Raw genomic sequence first — 18752 nt, forward strand, 5'->3', positions numbered from 1 at the left:
GTAATGCCGGGTTTTCTGCAGAATTGTGCAGTTCCTTTTGCTGTTTTGGAGTTTTTCGGATTCTCCACATGGCAGCTGGCAAGATATCACCAGGTTCACCAAAGTTTCCCCCATAACTTCCTTGCCTTTTTGCCTTCTTTTTCAGCACAAGCACTTCACAGAGGACATCCAAACCAGACAATACCGAGCAGTTGAAGTTCTGATTGGTGCCAGCTATGGTCCACCTGCAGATATCTGGAGTACTGCTTGTATGGTATGGAGCTTCTCTGTCTCTCTCTCTCTCTCTTCTTGTCCTTGTTTAGTACTGCTCCCCTCTATGTACCCCTCCTCTAGCTGGCTTCCCACAAATTCTGGCCTCCTCTTAGAGATGAGTCAGTAGCATGTCTTTAACATTCCTTGCTCCTAGCTCATTAGTGATAATCCCAGTGAGTGTCTCACTCGGCCAAGGGGCTGAGCTTGTAAAACTGAAGATAAAAATAGAGCAATAATTCTGCACAAGAGCTTTTCCAATGCCAGACCAGAGAGGAAGCAGAATTTCTCGCTTCAGGGCCCAGTCATTGGAGTTTGGATCCCAACTTTGGCTCTGCCCCAACCCTCATGCCACTAAAACACATGAACTACCATGTGATCATCTGTATCCAGTAATCTAGAGAATGGTTGTTTTGTTTACTTTCCTCTTCCCTGTACGTACCCAGATCAGTCCAGACTCCTGGGTTTTGCCCCCCCTCTAGCAGATGGAGACAGAGCAGTTATCAAAACAAACTACGCCTATAAATAGGCTGGTGCCACCTACAGTCCGGCAGTATTCCTCTGTCTCCAGCAGATGGTGGAGATGCAAAACCTACAGTCTGGCCTGTGTGGTAGTTTATTCTGGGGTTTTTAGTCAAATTTAGGTGAACTACTGGTTCTTTTTCTTAATCAATTTGGCTTTTAAAAAAAAAACGTTTTCTAGTTAAATTACTTTAACAGGAGCAGTGTTGTCTTTAGCCTCCCAGGGGGTTGTAAGGTCCTGAGAGGGCCATCCCCCCACTGGTCGTGAGGCAGCTGCATAAGAGGGTTGAGGACTCTAATTTCTTTTTTGGGCAGCTCTGGGTGCGACACCGGGGAGCCCGGTTCACTCCACCCTTACAGAATCAGCACCTTGGACCACTGCCGGGCAAGTTTCTAAAATAAGGGTCGCGGCTGCTCTCTCTTTCTTTCTTCCTGGTCTCGGCATTTTTTAGGAGCAGGGGTGAGTTATTTTTACACTTTTTTTCTGTCAGTCACATTTTGTTGTCTCGATGCCGCGGTCTTCAGCTTGCCACTCGTGCGGCTCGGCCCGCGCGCGCCTTTCAAGGAAAGGCCTCTGCTCCGCGTGTTTGCCCGGGGGGGGAGGGTTTCTCCGGAGCAGTTATTGCTACCAAAGTTGTTAAATCTAAGTTGGCCCGAGTGCCTACGGTCTCAGCTGCTGCAAGTCAGGTTGGGGCTGCTCCGTTCCCGCGCTGAGCGGGAACGGAAGCAATTTTACAGTCTTTTAGGTCTGTCTGTGCTGTGATGGGGGAGGGGATTTTGCTGCCTCCCCTTTCTCCTCAGCAAAGGTTTCCAGCTGACAGGGACTTTTTGCAACATGATTTGCCAGCCATGGAGGTTAGCCCTGAGGGGGCTTCTGACTCCTCCCCTTCCTCTTTCTCGTCGGAGTTTGTTTTACTACTTCATAAGGCTTACAAGGCAAAAAAGTCAGGGAGGCAGCAGGCTGACTCAAAATCCTTTTCTCTGGGGTCCAAGCTTATTTCCAAGAAACACTCTAGGTCTCAGGGTGGAGCTGACTCCTCAGCATCTAAGCGTTTTCTTTGGACAGAGGTCCCTCAGACGGACACAGATACTGATCCCAGAGACCCAGACCCTAGGTCCAAGCTCCTGCTGGGGGTAGATGAGGATGTTGATGGGCATCAGCAAGGCTCAGCAAGGAGCTCGCATATGACAGAAGGTGACGACCCAAAGATGGTCCGTCTCTTTTGGAGGGAGGAGTTAGGACCTCTTATTCCTTCCATTCTCGCTGAGCTGAGCATTGAGGGTCCGCCCGAGGAGTCCAAACTGGGAGCGATAGATCCAGTATTACTGGGTCTGAGGGGCCCTGCTACCTCCTTCCCTTTCCATTTCTCGGCTACGGACTTGTTGTTCCGGAAGTGGGATACCCCGGACCTCGGATTGAAGGTGATTAAAGCCATGGATAAGCTATATCCTCTGCCGGAGGATGCTTTAGAGCTGCTACGAGTGCCCAAGGTGAATGTGGCAGTATCCGCGGTCACCAAGAAGACCACGATCCTAGTCACAGGGGCCACAGTGCTCAAAGACCTGCAAGACAGGAAGTTGGAGTTGCAGCTTAAAAAGATTTTTGAGGTATCCGCACTGGGAGTGCGGGCGGCCTTGTGCAGTAATTTTGCCTTGAGAGCCAGGCCTCAGCTGGGTTCAGCAGTTGCAGGCCAATTTCTCAGATGAGGAGGCTGCTCAAGCAGGCTGTCTAGAAGCTTCAATGGCCTACAGTGCTGATGCACCTCACAACCTATTGAGGACGTCTGCGAGATCCATGGTATCCGCGGTCTCAGCTCGGAGACTCCTGCGGTTAAGAAATTGATCAGCGGCATGTCCTCCAAAGGCTCAGCTGGGTTCTTTACCTTTTAAGGGTAAATTGCTTTTTCGAAAGGACTTGGAAGATTTGATTCAATCTCTGGGAGAGAATAAGGTTCATCGCCTGCCGGAGGATAGGCCTAAGTCAAAAGGGACGTTCTCATCCTGGGCCAGATTCAGAGGGAATTGTGCTTCTGACCAGCTAGAGCCCCCAGTTCTTCTTTTCGTCAGACACCAATTAGGCAACAGTCCTGGTCCCAGCCTTTTCATGGCAGAAGATTCGGCAGAGCTGGGAATGCCCAGTCTTCCTCAGGGGTCAAATCTACACAATGAAAGGGTGCCGGTCCATTCCTTGGTGCTGGAGATAGGGGGAAGACTGTCCCTGTTTTTCGAGGAATGGACCAAAGTAACGACGGACCAGTGGGTCCTTACTGTGATAAGAGAAGGCTACGCTTTAGATTTTGCTCGGCGTCCTCGGGACGGACTTCTAATTTCTCCCGCGGTTACGAAACCAAGTGAAGAGCAGTGCAGGACACTTTGCAGCGTCTTCTACAACTAGGGGCCATCGTCCCAGTGCCTCCGGAGGCAAGAAGGAAAGGCCGTTACTCCATTTACTTTGTAGTGCCAAAAAAAGAGGGTTCCTTTCGGCCCATTCTGGATCTGAAAAGAGTAAACAGATGTCTCCAGGTCCCCCGGTTTCGCATGGAGACGCTTCGGTCAGTCATTGCCTCTGTGCGCAAGGGGGAGTTTCTAGCATCCTTAGACCTCACGGAAGCGTATCTTCATATAGGCATTTGGTCAGACCACCAGAGGTTTCTTCGGTTTTCCATACTGGATCAGCATTTTCAATTTCGGGCTCTGCCCTTCAGTCTGGCCACAGCGCCCGGGATATTCACCAAGGTGATGGTGGTGGTGGCAGCCCATCTATGCAGGGAGGGGTTGCTGGTGCATCCTTACTTGGACGACTGGCTGATTCGTGCAAAATCGAAAGCGCTTGCCCAGGAGGCGATTCAGAGAGTACTTCAGCTACTACAATCGCTGGACTGGGTGGTCAATCTTGCCAAGAGCTGACTGGAGCCCACTCAGTCGTTGGAATATTGGGTGCTCTATTCGACACTCAGCGGGGCAGAGTTTTTCTTACCACGGAACGCATCTCCAAGCTGCAAGTCCAAGTAAGAGGTTTAATGCTCAAGCACCTGCCCATGGTCAGAGATTATTTACAGGTTCTCGGGTCGATGACTTCAACATTAGAACTGGTACCCTGGGCCTTTGACACCTTAATTCGAGGCTTCGACAATAACACAGACTACATCATGGTGTTTTTGGATATTTCAGCGGCATTCGATACCTCAGATCATAAAATTCTTCTCTCTGGTTTACAAGCAATAGGCATCATTGAAACAGTATTAAATTGGTTCTCCTCATTTTTATCTGGTCGTACGCAACAGATCAATATAGGTAATTATTCGTCTGAAAAATACATTATTTCAACTGGTGTTCCACAAGGTTCTTCTCTGTCACCTATTTTGTTTAACATCTATTTTCTTCCATTGTGTAACATTCCATCATCGCTTAATGTTCAGTTTAAAATATATGCGGACGACATCCAGTTTTTTGTCCCATTTAACAGCTCTTGGTCTTCCACTTTATCTATAGTTACGTTATATTTTAATACCATTAACATATGGCTCTCACACAATCGTCTTAAACTGAATTCATCTAAGACTGAACTTGTCCATCATTCGTCTATCTCTGACTCAAGACTCTCTCCTCCTTCTCATCTATTCTTAAACGGAATTTCTGTCCCTATTACAAATAAAGCAACAAATCTAGGAGTTATAATTAATTCTGACTTATCTATGACTCAACACATCTCAGAACTTACAAAAAAGTCCTTTTACAAAATTCATTTATTAAAGAGACTTTGTCCTTTGCTTTTCTTACATGATTTCCGTACAGTTTTGCAATCTTTAGTTTTTTCCGGTTTAGATTACTATAATGCGCTCTTTATAAGTCTACCAGATTCTACATTGCACCCACTTCAACTGATTCAGAATACTGCTGCGCGCATCCTAGCAGGTATATCACAACGTAAACATATTTCTCACAGGACAAGCAGGATGGTAGTCCTCACAAATGGGGTGACATCGAGGATGGAGCCCTGTACGGAAAACTTTTCTGTCAAAGTTTCAACAAGCTTTGACTGACACTGGCACACTGGGTGCACTGAGCATGCCCAGCCTGCAATTATCCCTGTGAGCCACAGGTGTCTCCCTCAGTCTTCTTTTTTCCGCTCTGCAGTCAGCATAGCGGTTGGAGCTCTGTGAGGATTTTTTAACTAATTACCTCATGGAAACACTTAACTTTTCACTTCAAAAAACACTTTTCCCTGCACAGGTCTCCCTCCGCGTACGTTTTTACGACGCTCGGTGAGTACTAATTCTTATTTTTCGGTCGGTTCCTGTCACTATCTTAAGGCTGTTAACTGACTGAAGCCTTCCCTTCCCCCATTTTTCAGTTAACTTTAAACAGCTTGCGAGTATCTCTGTGACACTCTGCTTGCTTATGCTAGTGGGGTAGGGATTTTTTCCTTAACTTTAGGACCTCTGTAGCTTCAAGTCCTTCGTTCCCTGGTACCCTCACGCAGTCGATACCCTATCGCTACACCGGGACCCTCCTAAACCGCCCTGGGCTTTTATATGTCATCAGCGCCCCTCCCCCCACGGTGCCCTGATGCCTTTATCCATGTTTTTTGCTTTTCAGTGCTACCAGGCTTTTTCCTCCTACGCACTGTTTTTTTCCTTGGGCTTCCTTGGTGCCGTCCCTACCCGGATGCATGCCATTGACGCACACGCTGTTAGTCACTGCCATGCATACTCGGGTCGCCGCCACCGCTGCCCGAGACACTTTTTAACGATCCCAGGGTCACTTCATCGATGCCACCCCCCCTTTTGGGGATGCCATCGATGCCCCATCCTCCCCACCGATGTCCAGCCCTTTTCCATCGGTGGGCATCGGTGCCACATCGATTCGTCGGTGGGCATCGATGCCGGATGGTCCCCATCGGTGGACATCGGTGCCGGATGGTCCCCATCGGTGGACATCGGTGCCGGATGGTCCCCATCGATGGACATCGGTGCCGGATGGCTTGTCCGTCGATGGCATTGGTGCCGGATGGCCGTCCATCGATGGCATCGGTGCCAGGTCCTTTTGCATCGATGGACACCGATGCCCAGGTGTTTCATCCATGGGCATCTATGTTAGAATGCATCCATCGAGGGCAGTCGATGCCAGGCTGCTCCCATCGGTGAAATTCGATGCCCAGGTGGGTCCCATCGGTGGGTATCCATGCCGGCTCGATTCCGTGGATGGGCATTGATGCCAATGCCAGCCTTATGGCTGGCATCGATGCCCATGCCGATTCCAGGACTGGCGTTGATGCCGGGATGGAATTCATCGACTGGGAGATCCATGCCATCGATTCCATACGTGTCCATATCGATGCCACCGACACACGTGTCTGGGGCACCGATGCCATGTACACTTGGAAATCTGAGTCTGTCCAAATCGATACCGTCAACGTCTGTGGCCCTATAGTTGATGCCCGTGGCCATGCCACAAACTGCATAAATGCCCGCCTCCATGCATCGATGCCCTCGACACCTCCGTTTTCCTTCGGTGTCCTTGACGCCCTGTTGATTCGACTTCGACTCAGTCGATGCCGGTATCTTTTTCAATAACGGCAATGTTTTTCAATTATTCGATTCCACATCGTTTCAAAGATACCTATGCCACTGCTGTCAGTGCCCGTCACTGTCATCATTCTCCTGGCCAGTCATCGACGATTTTTCATACCCATTTTGATGATATCCTCGAAGCCCCTTAGGTTGCCTTCAATATCGTCAATACCGACATAGCACCGCCACATAATACCCTCGCCTCCTCACATTGCTCCACGCTTTGGGTTCTTTTTTAAGCCCCGTATTAGCTTAAGACACTCCATTGTGTCAGGAGCAGAGCAGGCGTGCTGACAGTTCGTCATCGATCGCCTTCCAGGACGACGAGGGCTTCCATCTCGGCGCTGGGGAAAGACCGGGCCGAGCACCGTGGCACCCATCATCGCCGACATCGTGATCGTCCGCCGCTGACGCCATCCAGCACATCGGTTGCCATCCTTCTCCAGGCTGGACAACGCTCGGGCAGAGCGACATCACCACTGCCATCAGCACTGTTCCTACAGTTTTGGCAGTCCTTGGTGATCCAGAACTTCCGGATCCAGGTCCGACAGCTTCTGCATTGGCGTCACGACACATCGAGCCGCTGTGACGAGGGAAGGGAACATGAGTTCCGTTAGGGCTCCTCTGTTCCTGGCGTGCCCCACCGTCAAGTGGTGTGGGACTATGGCCATCTGTTACACTTAGCAGTCTAAACGCCACTCACGCCTGGCCTGTCTCCTCTGTACCTGTGCCACCATACCGGGTTTCAGAGCGAGATGGACGTTTACGTCCCCGGCCTTACCCTCGAGGACTCCGGAGACCGTCAGAGTCAACAATCTTCACCGGCTCGTCTTGCGGCGATCCACGTCGGATGGTAAGTACCCGCTTCGGCGGCATTCCCATAGAGTTGTGTTCTCCCATTCGGACCGTGGTTCGAAAAGTTCTGGGTCATGTGCCTTTTAGAACTGTATTAGTGTCACATATCGCTGTGTTAGCTATGTTAGCCACAATATCAGGAGAACCCCTCTATCTTCTTGGGATTGCAGCAGGGCTTCTTCTCTTGTCAGTAACAAGTCCCTGTGCCGACCAATGCTCTGACTCTTGGTTCCCTCCCAACCAAGGTCCAGCTGCATTGGCTGATCTGCTAAACATGAGATTCAGCAACCATTGCCCCATGTACAAGTCCACCTTGAGGCCTGGCCACAGGTCTCAGTGTCTCCTTGTACAGCATACAGAAATGCGGGTACCACTTACCGCTCACACACCTGCAGGAGCCTACATGATATCCTCCATTGGGACACCTCCTGGTCTCCCATCTGGTCAGATATCAGAGCGGCCACCCCACCTTGTACCAAAGTCCCGGTACACTCCCCCAGGCGCTACGAAGTGCAGAGGGGAGAAGGGAGGGGGGTTGGGGAGTTTTAATTGCACTATTCTTTCTTTTAACAGAAAATAGTTACTCTCCGCACATCCTGGACCTAAGAAAATCCAACTTTCTTTAGACGTCACAGGTACAATGGTATCTTTGGTTACCATCACTCCATACTGCAGTAAGTACATTATTTTAATGTTTCTATGTGCTTTATGGTGAGTCAACATTACAACCCCAAGCTCTGCCGCTGGCACCAGCTTCGGTAAGTGAACTGTCTCTTGCATCACTGTTGGTGAATGCTGTTTTCTCTGCGGAGTGTAACATCATTCACTTTCCTTGCATAGACTACTGCTAACCACTTTCAGTACATGCAAGGAGCTCTCACTTTTTTCAGGACTCACTATACATTTACTAACTGGGATTACTGTCACTGCCATAAATCCCTTCTGTAACACTTCTGGACACCACAGTCTTAAGACCCTCTTGTCCAGCATGCGCACAGACATTCTGATACATTGTTATATGTCCCTGCGCATATTTTCCATAACCTCAGCCTTTCAACTTTTCATGGTTGGGCTATGGAGTTTCTTCCCACTATGCATTTTTCTCATAATTCAAAACTGCTATGGGTTATATTCAGTGACATTCTATACTCAATGGACCTAAGTGGTTGCATTGCTTTCGTCCCTGATTCTTATCCCAGTTCGAACTAGGACCTAGTCTCCTTCGACTCATGCTCGCAATTCCTTAGGGTTATAAAGTTTCTCCTGAAAGCTGTCAACCCATTATGCATCTATTGCACTCCAGCATAGTTTCTCATAAACTTCCTGGATGTTGCACCCATGAGTTATGCCCTTATGCCTTCCAATACTGCTTTTGCAACAATTCTTTGTGCATACAGACAGACAGCATAGGGACAATGTGCTTTCCAACTCATAAGCACGCATTACCTCTTAGCTGCTCTGCTAGACAGCTGCGCAGCTCTACCCTTGGCCCTTGTTCACTTCATGCGTCCTTGGGCCACATATCTAAGAGATTTAATGAACGCTCTATCTGGCCTTCTCCACGTAGGTTCTATCCTCTCGAATGGTCTCAATTACATGTGTACAGGGCAAATCTTTTAACGCTGAGTTTAACTAAACTTTCTTCGGCGTCTGCATCATTCCATACGATGCACAGGTTCTGCTCCCTGCACATGTTTCCTATGCGTTCCCTTAGATGCCTTTTCTTCCATCAAAGGCCTCTTCAATATATCTCTTCTGCTGCCTCTCGTAGCCAGCATTCTTCTAATGTTGAACTGGGATGGGGTTCAGTATTCTTTTCCCCACTCCCTGACTGAGATCAGTATGCTTCCCATACTTCTCAATCCATCATATCAGTAACCTTTTATTCCCTCACCAGTCAGTCCCAAATCATAGACTTACTGATGTTCTTAGGTTCTGGTAGCGTCACAAAACCTTCTAAACATAAATCTTGCCGTTTAATATGGCAGGCTTTACCTCCTGACGCTAAAAAAAAAAAAAAAAAAAAAAAGAGGTATTACCCCTTTTACTTTTCCACCATTTTTTCTTACTCCCTCGGATTCTGTTCTCCAGACATCCTCCACATAGATACACCTTTCTCTTAGGAGGTGTATCGTTTTGGGAGTTGGGTTCCCGTTTTCGGTAATCCTCTCTGAGTCGGCTTACCATGGATTATCCACTGATCAAGCCGCCTCTATTTCTCTAATCACGGAATGAACATATATATTCTCCTTATAAGTCTCATACATTCTACGTTTGAGCCTTTCCATTCCTCTCTTCCACAGTTTGGCAAGGGAACTTCTTTCCCTCTTAATGTCATTCCTGCCAGCAGGGTCCGTGAGTTATGCACTCTTTCCATACTCACCTGACTCCGTTCCTCTGCCACTGAGTAGTTCTACGCATTCAACTTTCTATCCTTTTCAGGTAGATGTTGTATCTCCTTTCCTCAGGAAATACTCTATTAATTTTTCCTAACCTCTCTCTCTCGCCCTAGGGAGAGACTGGGTTTTCCACATTCCTGGACAGTAATGCTGCGCTTACATTCTATCTACATTGCACTGCATTCCATGTGAATTCCACTTGACTCTTTCCTTCATGCAAGGGTCAAGCTGCTACTTCCAGTGGCCACACAGACCTAATCCTTCTGATTAAGTGGTCTATATTTCCTTTCCTACCAACAAGCAGACATTTCACTACAACACTGTGGGTATCCACATACTGTTGTGTCCGTCTTAGCCTTAACAGCTTCCCTTTGGTTATTGCTGCTTGTACTTTTTTATCAGGTTGCAGCCTGGAGTCCTCTCCATACCTTCGCTGCCTATTATTGCTTACATTTGACTAGCCGGCATGCTCCATGTTTGGCCAGTCCGCCTACTCTTACTTTTTTTTCAATTCACTACCCAACATCCTTCCACGAACCCATTATGGTGTTGCGGATGCCCTCCGTTCCCATTTCCACCTCAGTCGTTACGCCTTTGCGCATCTGCGGTGTATCTGGTGCATTCCCGGGCATCCTCAGCTCGGTACTCACCCATTTGTGAGGACTACCATCCTGCTTGTCCTGTGAGAAAGCAAATGTTGCTTACCTGATGTAACAGGTGTTCTCACAGGACAGCAGGATGTTAGTCCTCACGAAACCCGCCCGCCACACCGCGGAGTTGGGTCTGTATAGTTTTATTTTAGTTTCGCTTGTGCTTTTTAGCTATAAGACTAGACTGAGGGAGACACCTGTGGCTCACAGGGATAATTGCAGGCTGGGCATGCTCAGTGCACCCAGTGTGCCAGTGTCAGTCAAAGCTTGTTGAAACTTTGACAGAAAAGTTTTCCCGTACAGGGCTCCATCCTCGATGTCACCCCATTTGTGAGGACTAACATCCTGCTGTCCTGTGAGAACACCTGTTACATCAGGTAAGCAACATTTGCTTTCTCCAATACTCCAATCTTTCCACTGGCTTCCCATAAAATCAAGAATACAATATAAAATTCTAACAATAATTCATTCTCTCATATATAATCTCTCGTCAGCTTGGTTATGCTCTTCTCTCCGTATCTATCAATCTGCTAGACATCTAAGATCATTATCAAAAAAACCTTCTGGAAATTCCTTCACCAAAGCTTGACAGATTACACTTTACAAGAAAACGTGCCTTCTCTGTGGCAGGCCCGTTTCTTTGGAACTCCATACCAAACACACGTCGTCAAATTGCTAACAGAAATCAGTAAAAAAAAAAAATTACTAAAGACATATCTTTTCCAGTTGGCATATAAGATTCCATTAAATAGGTACAATGAATTAATAATCATAATATAATCTCAATTTTATGTTTAAAGTTTCACAGACATTATTTTTTTTTCTTTTACTTGTTTGTAAAAATAACGCTCACTTAATTGTTTTTTATTAATCAGTTTTATGTAAATTTTATTCTATTTTTATTTTACGATTTGTAATTATATTTTTATTTTTTTGTCTTCTGTAAACCTCTTATTTGTAAAGGGGGTTTATAAACATTTTTAAATAAATAAATAAATATGAGGCCTTTACAGTCCACCTTGCTTTCCTGGTGGAACCCAGTCTCCGAGCTTTTTCATCTACCTTTGCCGCTTATGGAGGCAGCACAATCCAGTCTCGATTGGTGGTTGGTGATGGACAATTTAATCCCTGGAGTTCCCCTGGAGGTGCCTGACTGGACAGTGGTCTCCACGGATGCCAGTCTCTCTGGTTGGGGAGTGGAATGCAGAGGGAAATCGGTACAGGGACTTTGGTCTCCCGTCGAATCACTCTGGTCGATCAATGGACTGGAAACCAGGGTGGTATGGTTGGCATTGCAAGCATTCCATCCTCTCCTCCAGGGCAAGTCTGTCAGAATTCTCTCAGACAATGCGACCACGGTGGCATACATCAATCGCCAAGGAGGAACAAGAAGTCAAATGGTGGCGATGGGAGCTCGCCAATTGATCAGCTGGGCAGAACAAAACTTGGTAAGCATAGCAGCGTCTCACATTGCCGGCATGGACGACGTGCAGGCAGACTTTCTAAGTCGTCACCGTCTCGATCCCGGGGAATGGGAATTGACGGACGCAGCTTTTCAACTCATTTGCAATGCGTGGGGCACACCCAGCATGGATCTCATGGCGACGTTTCGGAACGCCAAAGCTCCGCGGTTCTATGCTCAGCAGAGAGAGATGGGAGCAGAAGGGGTAGATGCCCTAGTGCTGCCTTGGCCCACAGAGGTTCTGCTGTACGTCTTTCTGCCTTGGCCATTGATCGGCAAAGTGCTCAGGCGGATAGAGATCCATCCAACGGAGGTCATCCTGGTAACTCCAGAATGGCCAAGATGTCCCTGGTTCGCGGACCTTCTCAATCTCGCCGTGGAGGGGCCGCTGCGGTTTCCAGTTCTCCCAGACCTGCTGCATCAAGGGCCTGTTTGTTTGGAAGAAGTCAATCGCTTCTGTCTAGCGGCATGGCTTTTGAAAGGCAGAGGTTAAGTCGCAAAGGCTATTCTCCAGCTGTAGTAGCTACGCTTCTGTTGCGACCGTCGGTCTTCGGCTTCGCCCCGCCTACCTCTCACTACTTGCGGCTCCTCCCGCTCACCTCGGACTACTGGCTGCCGCGGCGTCTGTTTGCCGTCCTCTCCGGCGTCCCTGGACCGACTTTGGTGCTGCCTCCCGCCATACTCCTCCAAGGTACCTTAGGGTGCACGCCGCCCTCATCTTTATTTCCACATTGGCGCGAACCTCACGCTGCCCGGATATTTAAGCCTACAGTATTTGCTAGCTCATCGAGTTAGCAACGGAAACTCTACGGATGGGATTCACTCTCCGTACCGAAGCTGCTCTGCCACTCCAGCGTTATCTGGAACTCTTACACCCTTTGTGGTTGATAACTGGGTACCCGCTCCTCGGGGACCTCTTCTGCTTCTTTCAGGTGCTATCAGGAAATCGGCACTCGCTCCTCAAGGGCCCATGTTCCCTGAGTCGCTGCCTGCATCTTCAAACTTTTCTACTTGGAAGACTTCACTAACAGTTTCCATCTATTCCACAGTACTGCTTCACTGGAACCAGGTACTTGCTCCTCGAGGGCCTGCCCTCTGTTCCGGTGCCAGACCTCTCGTCTAGTGGAATCTCTGTTACTGCTACGTGAGTACAATTCAACTGAGTCTCTCTGCTCTAAGGGATCAGGTACTTGCTCCTCGAGGGCCTGCTCTCCCTGTCTCGGAGCTTCTCCTAATTCTACCTGGGACTCTGAATGCTTCTCATTGTGTACTCATAACTCTGTCTCTTTCCACTACAGCACAGCCAGCAGAGAATTCGCTGTTCCAGCGTTCTGTGGGAGACCTGCCCAGCCGGGCTCAACATCCACTACTCACTACTGCCACCTCTGGTGGTTTCCAAAACTGTTTAATAAAATATTAAAATCTGTGTTTGTGTGTCCAGAGTCTAGCCTGACACTGTGGTCCCTCACGGGACTGCCCCCTTGAGCGTGGTCAGCTGCCACAGTGTCCAAGGATCCACTCAAACATCAATAACCATAACAGCTTCTCCGATTGCATAAGACTTCTACCAATCTCACATATGTTAGAGTATGGAAAGTTTTTGAGACTTGGTGTCTGGACCGAGAGGTCACGCCTACCCGGGCTTCGGTGTCGGATATTCTGTGTTTTCTACAATCCGGTCTTTCTAAGGGTTTGTCATGTAGTACCCTCAGAGTGCAGGTGGCGGCGCTTGGTTGTTTGTGTGGATCTGTCCAGGGCGTAGCGTTAGCAGCACATCTGAATCTAGTTCTTTTCCTTAAGGGAGAAAAACACTTGCGTTCTCCGCTTCGGCATCCTTATCCGTTGTCGAGTCTGAATTTAGTTCTCATTGCTCTTTGTTCGGCGCCTTTTGAGCCTTTGAAGAGATCAACTCTAAAAGATCTTACCTTGAAGGTGATTTTTCTGGTGCCATTACATCAGCTCGTAGGGTGTCTGAACTCCAGGCGCTTTCATGTAGGGAACCCTTTTTGCGGATTTCGGATTCGGGCATTTCTTTAAGGATGATTCCGTCTTTCTTGCCAAAACTGGTTTCCTCCTTTCATGTCAACCAATCTGTGGACCTGCCGGCCTTCACAGAGTTAGACTGTACGGATTCTTTGGCTGGCGACTTGCGGAAGCTCAAGTTCACAGAGCTTTGCTCAGTTACCTAGAGGTTACCAATGAGTTTTGCATGATTTACCCTTCAGGGTAAATCCCTTCCTACAGGTCTGCGTGCCCACTCTACTCGTTCGCAAGCGGCATCTTGGGCAGAGTGTCAAATGGTATCACTGCAGGAGATTTACAGGGCGGCTATGTGGAAATCCTTGCATACTTTTGCAAGACATTACAGACTGGATGTTCAGGCTCCTGTTTCCGGAGAATTTGGAGAGGGAGTACTTCGAGCAGGCCTCTCCAGATCCCATCCCAAGTAAGGAAGCTCTGGTACATCCCAGGAGTCTGGACTGATCCGGGTACATACAGGGAAAGGAAAATTAGTTTCTTACCTGATAATTTTCGTTCCTGTAGTACCACGGATCAGTCCAGAATACTGCCCGTCACAGACATGAGAGAAAGGGAGAGTCCGCTTGGTTCTTATATATTATCTTATTTCAGATTGGCAGAGTTCTGAATATTGCCCTCAAGTGGTTCTCAAGGTTCAGGTCCCAAAGGGTTCAGTGGACCGCTTTGTCACCTTTATAGGCTGGTAATTTGGTAATTCCTTAAGTGTTATCCATCGAATTTACAAAAATGAGGACTATCCAATGCAACTGCTGTGGAGCCTTTATATTGAGGGTAATCATATGGAAACTTAAGGCTTGCCCCATTTGTTCAGAACTCTCTAACTTGGAAAAGGAACTGGCTGAAGTTAAAGCTGAATTAGTTTCAATAAAGAAAGTCCCAGCCACTTTACATTATTCAGGAATTAATTTCCCATTACCACAGAATAACCAAAAGTCAAGGAAAAAGAGATTTACTGTGGGCTCAGGAAGGATAAGACCTGTGACCCACAGACACCCGTTATTGACAGCTGTGCAGCCCACAACTCTATCCCCCCACTCACACAGGGCATTAAGGAACTCAAAAACCAGTATTACTGTGGGCTCTGGAAGAATTAGATCTGTGATCCGGAGACATACATTGTATCAAGTGCAACAAGTACAAAATGCCTTCTCTGTACTAAATACTGAAGAAGGTCTTGAGAAAAAGATTGAAATGTTATCTGAAAAGAGAGAAGAAACCCAATGCATACAGAAATTCCAGATCAGAAACCAAAGAAAAAAGCTCACTGTGATGGATGACTCTGTCATCAGAGGCACTAATCTTTTCCCTTGCACAAATGCAAAGGGAAAAGTGGATAACAAAACTCAACTAAAGAGGTCACAAAAGGAGTCCAGGAACAGCAGTAAACTGAACGAAGAAAGCTGGAAAGCTATGAGCACAAATGCTCGTAGATTGGGCAATAAAATCCCAGATCTGCAAGCCCTAATGGTGGAGGCGGACTTGGAAGTTGTTGCTGTCACAGAAACATGATTTATGGAATCTCATGACTTGGATATGACAATACCAGGCTATAACTTGTTAAGGAAGGGCAGAGAGGATTGGAAAGGGGGAGGAGTGGCTCTTTATGTCAGAAACAATATCCAAGCATCTGAGCTGCAAGGAAGATGGGGCAATGAAGAAGCACTATGGGCCGACCTAAAAAAAGATGGGAGTTTCGCCTCTGGCGGCCTGTCGCTCTCACCTCACGCCTTCGGCTTTGTGTATAAAATGTAATCTTCAAGCGGGCTCTTTGAGCCATATGTTTTGGGACTATGCATATATCAGGAAATTTTGGGTACGGGTACTGCGTTATTTGAATGCCTTACTGCAGATATCGGTTTCTTTGTCACCAAGGGCTCTATTGTTTGATTACCTCCCATTGCGGACCGTGCGTACTGTTTCCATACGCCTTCTGTTTTTAAAGGCGTGCTATGTGGGGAAACAGCAGATTCTACTGCAATGGCGAGAGTCGACTTCACCATCTTACTGGCAGTGGCGGAACTCCCTACATCGTCTGATGCATATGGAATCTCTCTCACTTCATATCTCTCCCATCTATCGGAGTCGTTTCTTGAAGATTTGGGAACCTTATTTGCAGACTCTTCCGCATCGAGCTCGCAGTTTAATTCTTAACACTATTTAAGTTTTTTGTTTTTTTTCCTTTGCTGGTTTCTGTGATACTGGCTGAACCTTGGGTACTGTGGACTTACGCGTTTGATTTTTTGCTTCCTATCTCCACGACTATTGGACCCCCTTTGTCTCGGAACCCTGGTTTGGTTTGGGGGGGGGTGGATGGGGGGGGGGGGTTTAGCGACTGTTTATTCCAGTTCATGTTCCTGCTTGTGGTGAGGTTGCAGATACACCTTCCTCACTATACTAGTTGTATTTGTTTATCTGAAACTAATAAAATGTTTTTCCTAAAAGATGGGGCATCCATTATTTTTGGAGTGGTTTACAGGCCTCCAAAGCAAAAGGAAGAGCTGGACAGAGATCTGGTTGAAGACATCCAAAAGATAGGAAAGAAAGGAGAAGTGGTGATCGTTGAAGACTTTAATATATGCCAGATGTAGTCTGGAGAATCCCATCTGCAGAATCTAATAATAGTAGAGAAATAGTGGATGCCCTGCAAGTAGCTTTGTTCAAACAAATGGTAATGGAACCCACGAGAGGAGGAGCTATACTCAACTTAGTGCTCACTAATGGAGATAATGTCTCTGATGTCCAGGTGGGCACCCACCTCAGCAGCAGTGATCATCAAACGGTATGGTTTAATATCACAAAAAGGATACGGAAAAGAAGCACAAAGACCCGGGTTTTGCAGTTCAAAAACACGGATTTTGATGAAATGGGGAAGTACCTGGCGGAAGAACTAAAAGGCTGGGAGAACGAGAGAGATGTGGATCAACAGTGGACCAATCTAAAAGGAGCAGTTACCAAGGCAACTAGTCTATATGTTAGAAAAGAAAGAAAAGCAAAAGAAAAATGAAACCTATCTGGTTCTCAAAGGAGGTGGCTGACAAAATAAAGGCCAAAAGAACAGCGTTTGAGAAATATAAAAGATCCCAAAGGGAGGAGCACAAAGAAGAATATCTGGTAGAACTGAGGGAGATGAAGAAATTAATCAAGACAGCAAAAAGTCAAGTGGAAGAGAGGATTGCCAAGGACGTAAAGAGAGGTGACAAAATATTTTTCAGATGTTTCTTTTATTGTATATAGTTATAAGGTTTTTGAGAGTTCCGTTCTGCTTTGACATTGAGTAATACTGCTGGACTGTAGGTGGCACCAGCCTATTTATAGGCAGAGTTTGTTTTGATAATGCTCTGTCTCCATCTGCTAGAGGGGGGACAAAACCCAGGTGTCTGGACTGATCCTTGGTACTACAGGAACGAAAATTATCAGGTAAGAAACTAATTTTCCTTTCCTTCTCACCAGAAACCAGTACACCTGAGTCTAGCCCTCCTGCCAGCAGACGAAGACCGGAATGATTCTGATTTGCTAACATCATCCCTTATAGGGCATAGTGAAGCCTGCAGCACTTCACTATTTTCTGTCTCCAGCAGATGGTAGAGGTTCTGAATCCTGCAGTGTAGATTCATAGGAGACATTGCTCCCAGAAGATTTCACCTTAGGGTGTGCTGACTGGTGGAGTAAGAAAGTCAGGGGGGGTGGAGGATCAGTAGCCTTTCCAGCTTGATCTTGACCTTAGGAAGGGAATTGAAAGCCAGTGGTACTGGCTCCCTCCTTCTCCTCCCTGGATTTGAGAATTTGAGTACTGTCTCTGGCAGGAACGAAATAATTCTCAGACTTGTGGCTATGCAGTCATACCCATCTCTCATGAAAGTATTTCTTCTTTTGGCTTTTGATAAAATTTAAAAAGAAAAAAAAAAGAGGGGGGAGATTGAGTGTCTGACGGCTGTGATTTCAGAAAGGAGCACCCCAGCTCAGTGGTTATTTTTACCATGGAGAGGTAAGTAGAGGTAATTCATGGCAGTTTGCTATCTGGCGAATCTCTGTAAATGCAGGCTCCCACAGAGCTTGGGAAGCATGGTGGGGTCTGCAGGGGTCGCCATGTGAGCACTGCTGTGGCTGGAGTATTCTGGGACTGTATCAAGGCAAGGTCATCTAGGTTTGAGGTGACCTCGGGTGAGATTGCCGCATCAGATTTGACGTTGAGAGACAAGACTGTGGGGTGCAGCAGGGGAGGTGAACTGGCAGAGAAAATGGCAGTGGCCATTTTGAAGACACAGGGAGGTAGTGCTGCAACTAGAGATTAATTGAGCCTCTGATTCTCTTCCCAGTGGGGAGAGATGAGTCTAGGACTTGGGAAGAGAGAAGTATTAGAAGCAAGGACTTGGAAAGAGCTTCTCTAGATTGGACCTCTGCTTTTTTTCCTGAATTTGTTCTGCTCTTGCATGATACATTTTATCTGAATCAGGAGAACCCTCTGGGGTGGTCTGTTCCCAGCTTTTTCCATCAGGAAAAAGATGGGCTTTGTCAGAGCATGGCAAAAAAGACCCAGATTAGAGCAAGAAGAGGATTTGGATAAGGCTTCTGTTTTATCAGAGGCAGATTTTTTGGGAGATCTCTGAGGGGCATAACAACCCAGAAAGGGGAATCCCTGGAGGAAGGTGAAATTCCTCAGGTAGAGAGAGATGACCCTCAAGTGGTCAGATTGTTCAGGAGGGAAGAACTTCCCATTTTACTCTCCCAGGCCTTTGCAGAACTTGGGTATCAAGAATGCCTACCCCGCACCCCCCCCCCCCCCCCCCAGAGCTTGAGGTGGAAGGAGAGGATCTAATTCTAGAGGGTCTGCGTAGGCCAGTTAGGACCTTTCCTTTCCATATAACTGTGAGAGCTCTGGTGAATGCTGAATAAATATGATTTGCTAGAGGCTGGGTTGCATGTGGACAGAGCTATATCTAAATTATATCTGCTGCTTGCTGAGGACTTGTTGCTCAGGTTTCCAAAAGTGGATGCTTTAATT

The 18752-nt window shown here is 47.3% G+C and overlaps 1 protein-coding gene across 2 annotated transcripts in view; it reads left to right on the forward strand.

Annotated features, from left to right (window-relative positions):
* SRPK3 (SRSF protein kinase 3) overlaps positions 1 to 18752 on the forward strand; it is a 103178-nt gene that overhangs the window by 69793 nt on the left and 14633 nt on the right. For both annotated transcript variants that reach the window (XM_029609423.1, XM_029609416.1), the window contains exon 13: positions 146 to 253. In XM_029609423.1, the coding sequence (XP_029465283.1) occupies positions 146 to 253 (108 nt within the window). The remainder of the gene's footprint in view (positions 1 to 145; positions 254 to 18752) is intronic.

This window comes from Rhinatrema bivittatum, chromosome 1, assembly GCF_901001135.1.
Source record: "Rhinatrema bivittatum chromosome 1, aRhiBiv1.1, whole genome shotgun sequence".
In the NCBI taxonomy this organism is placed as follows: Eukaryota; Metazoa; Chordata; class Amphibia; order Gymnophiona; family Rhinatrematidae; genus Rhinatrema; species Rhinatrema bivittatum.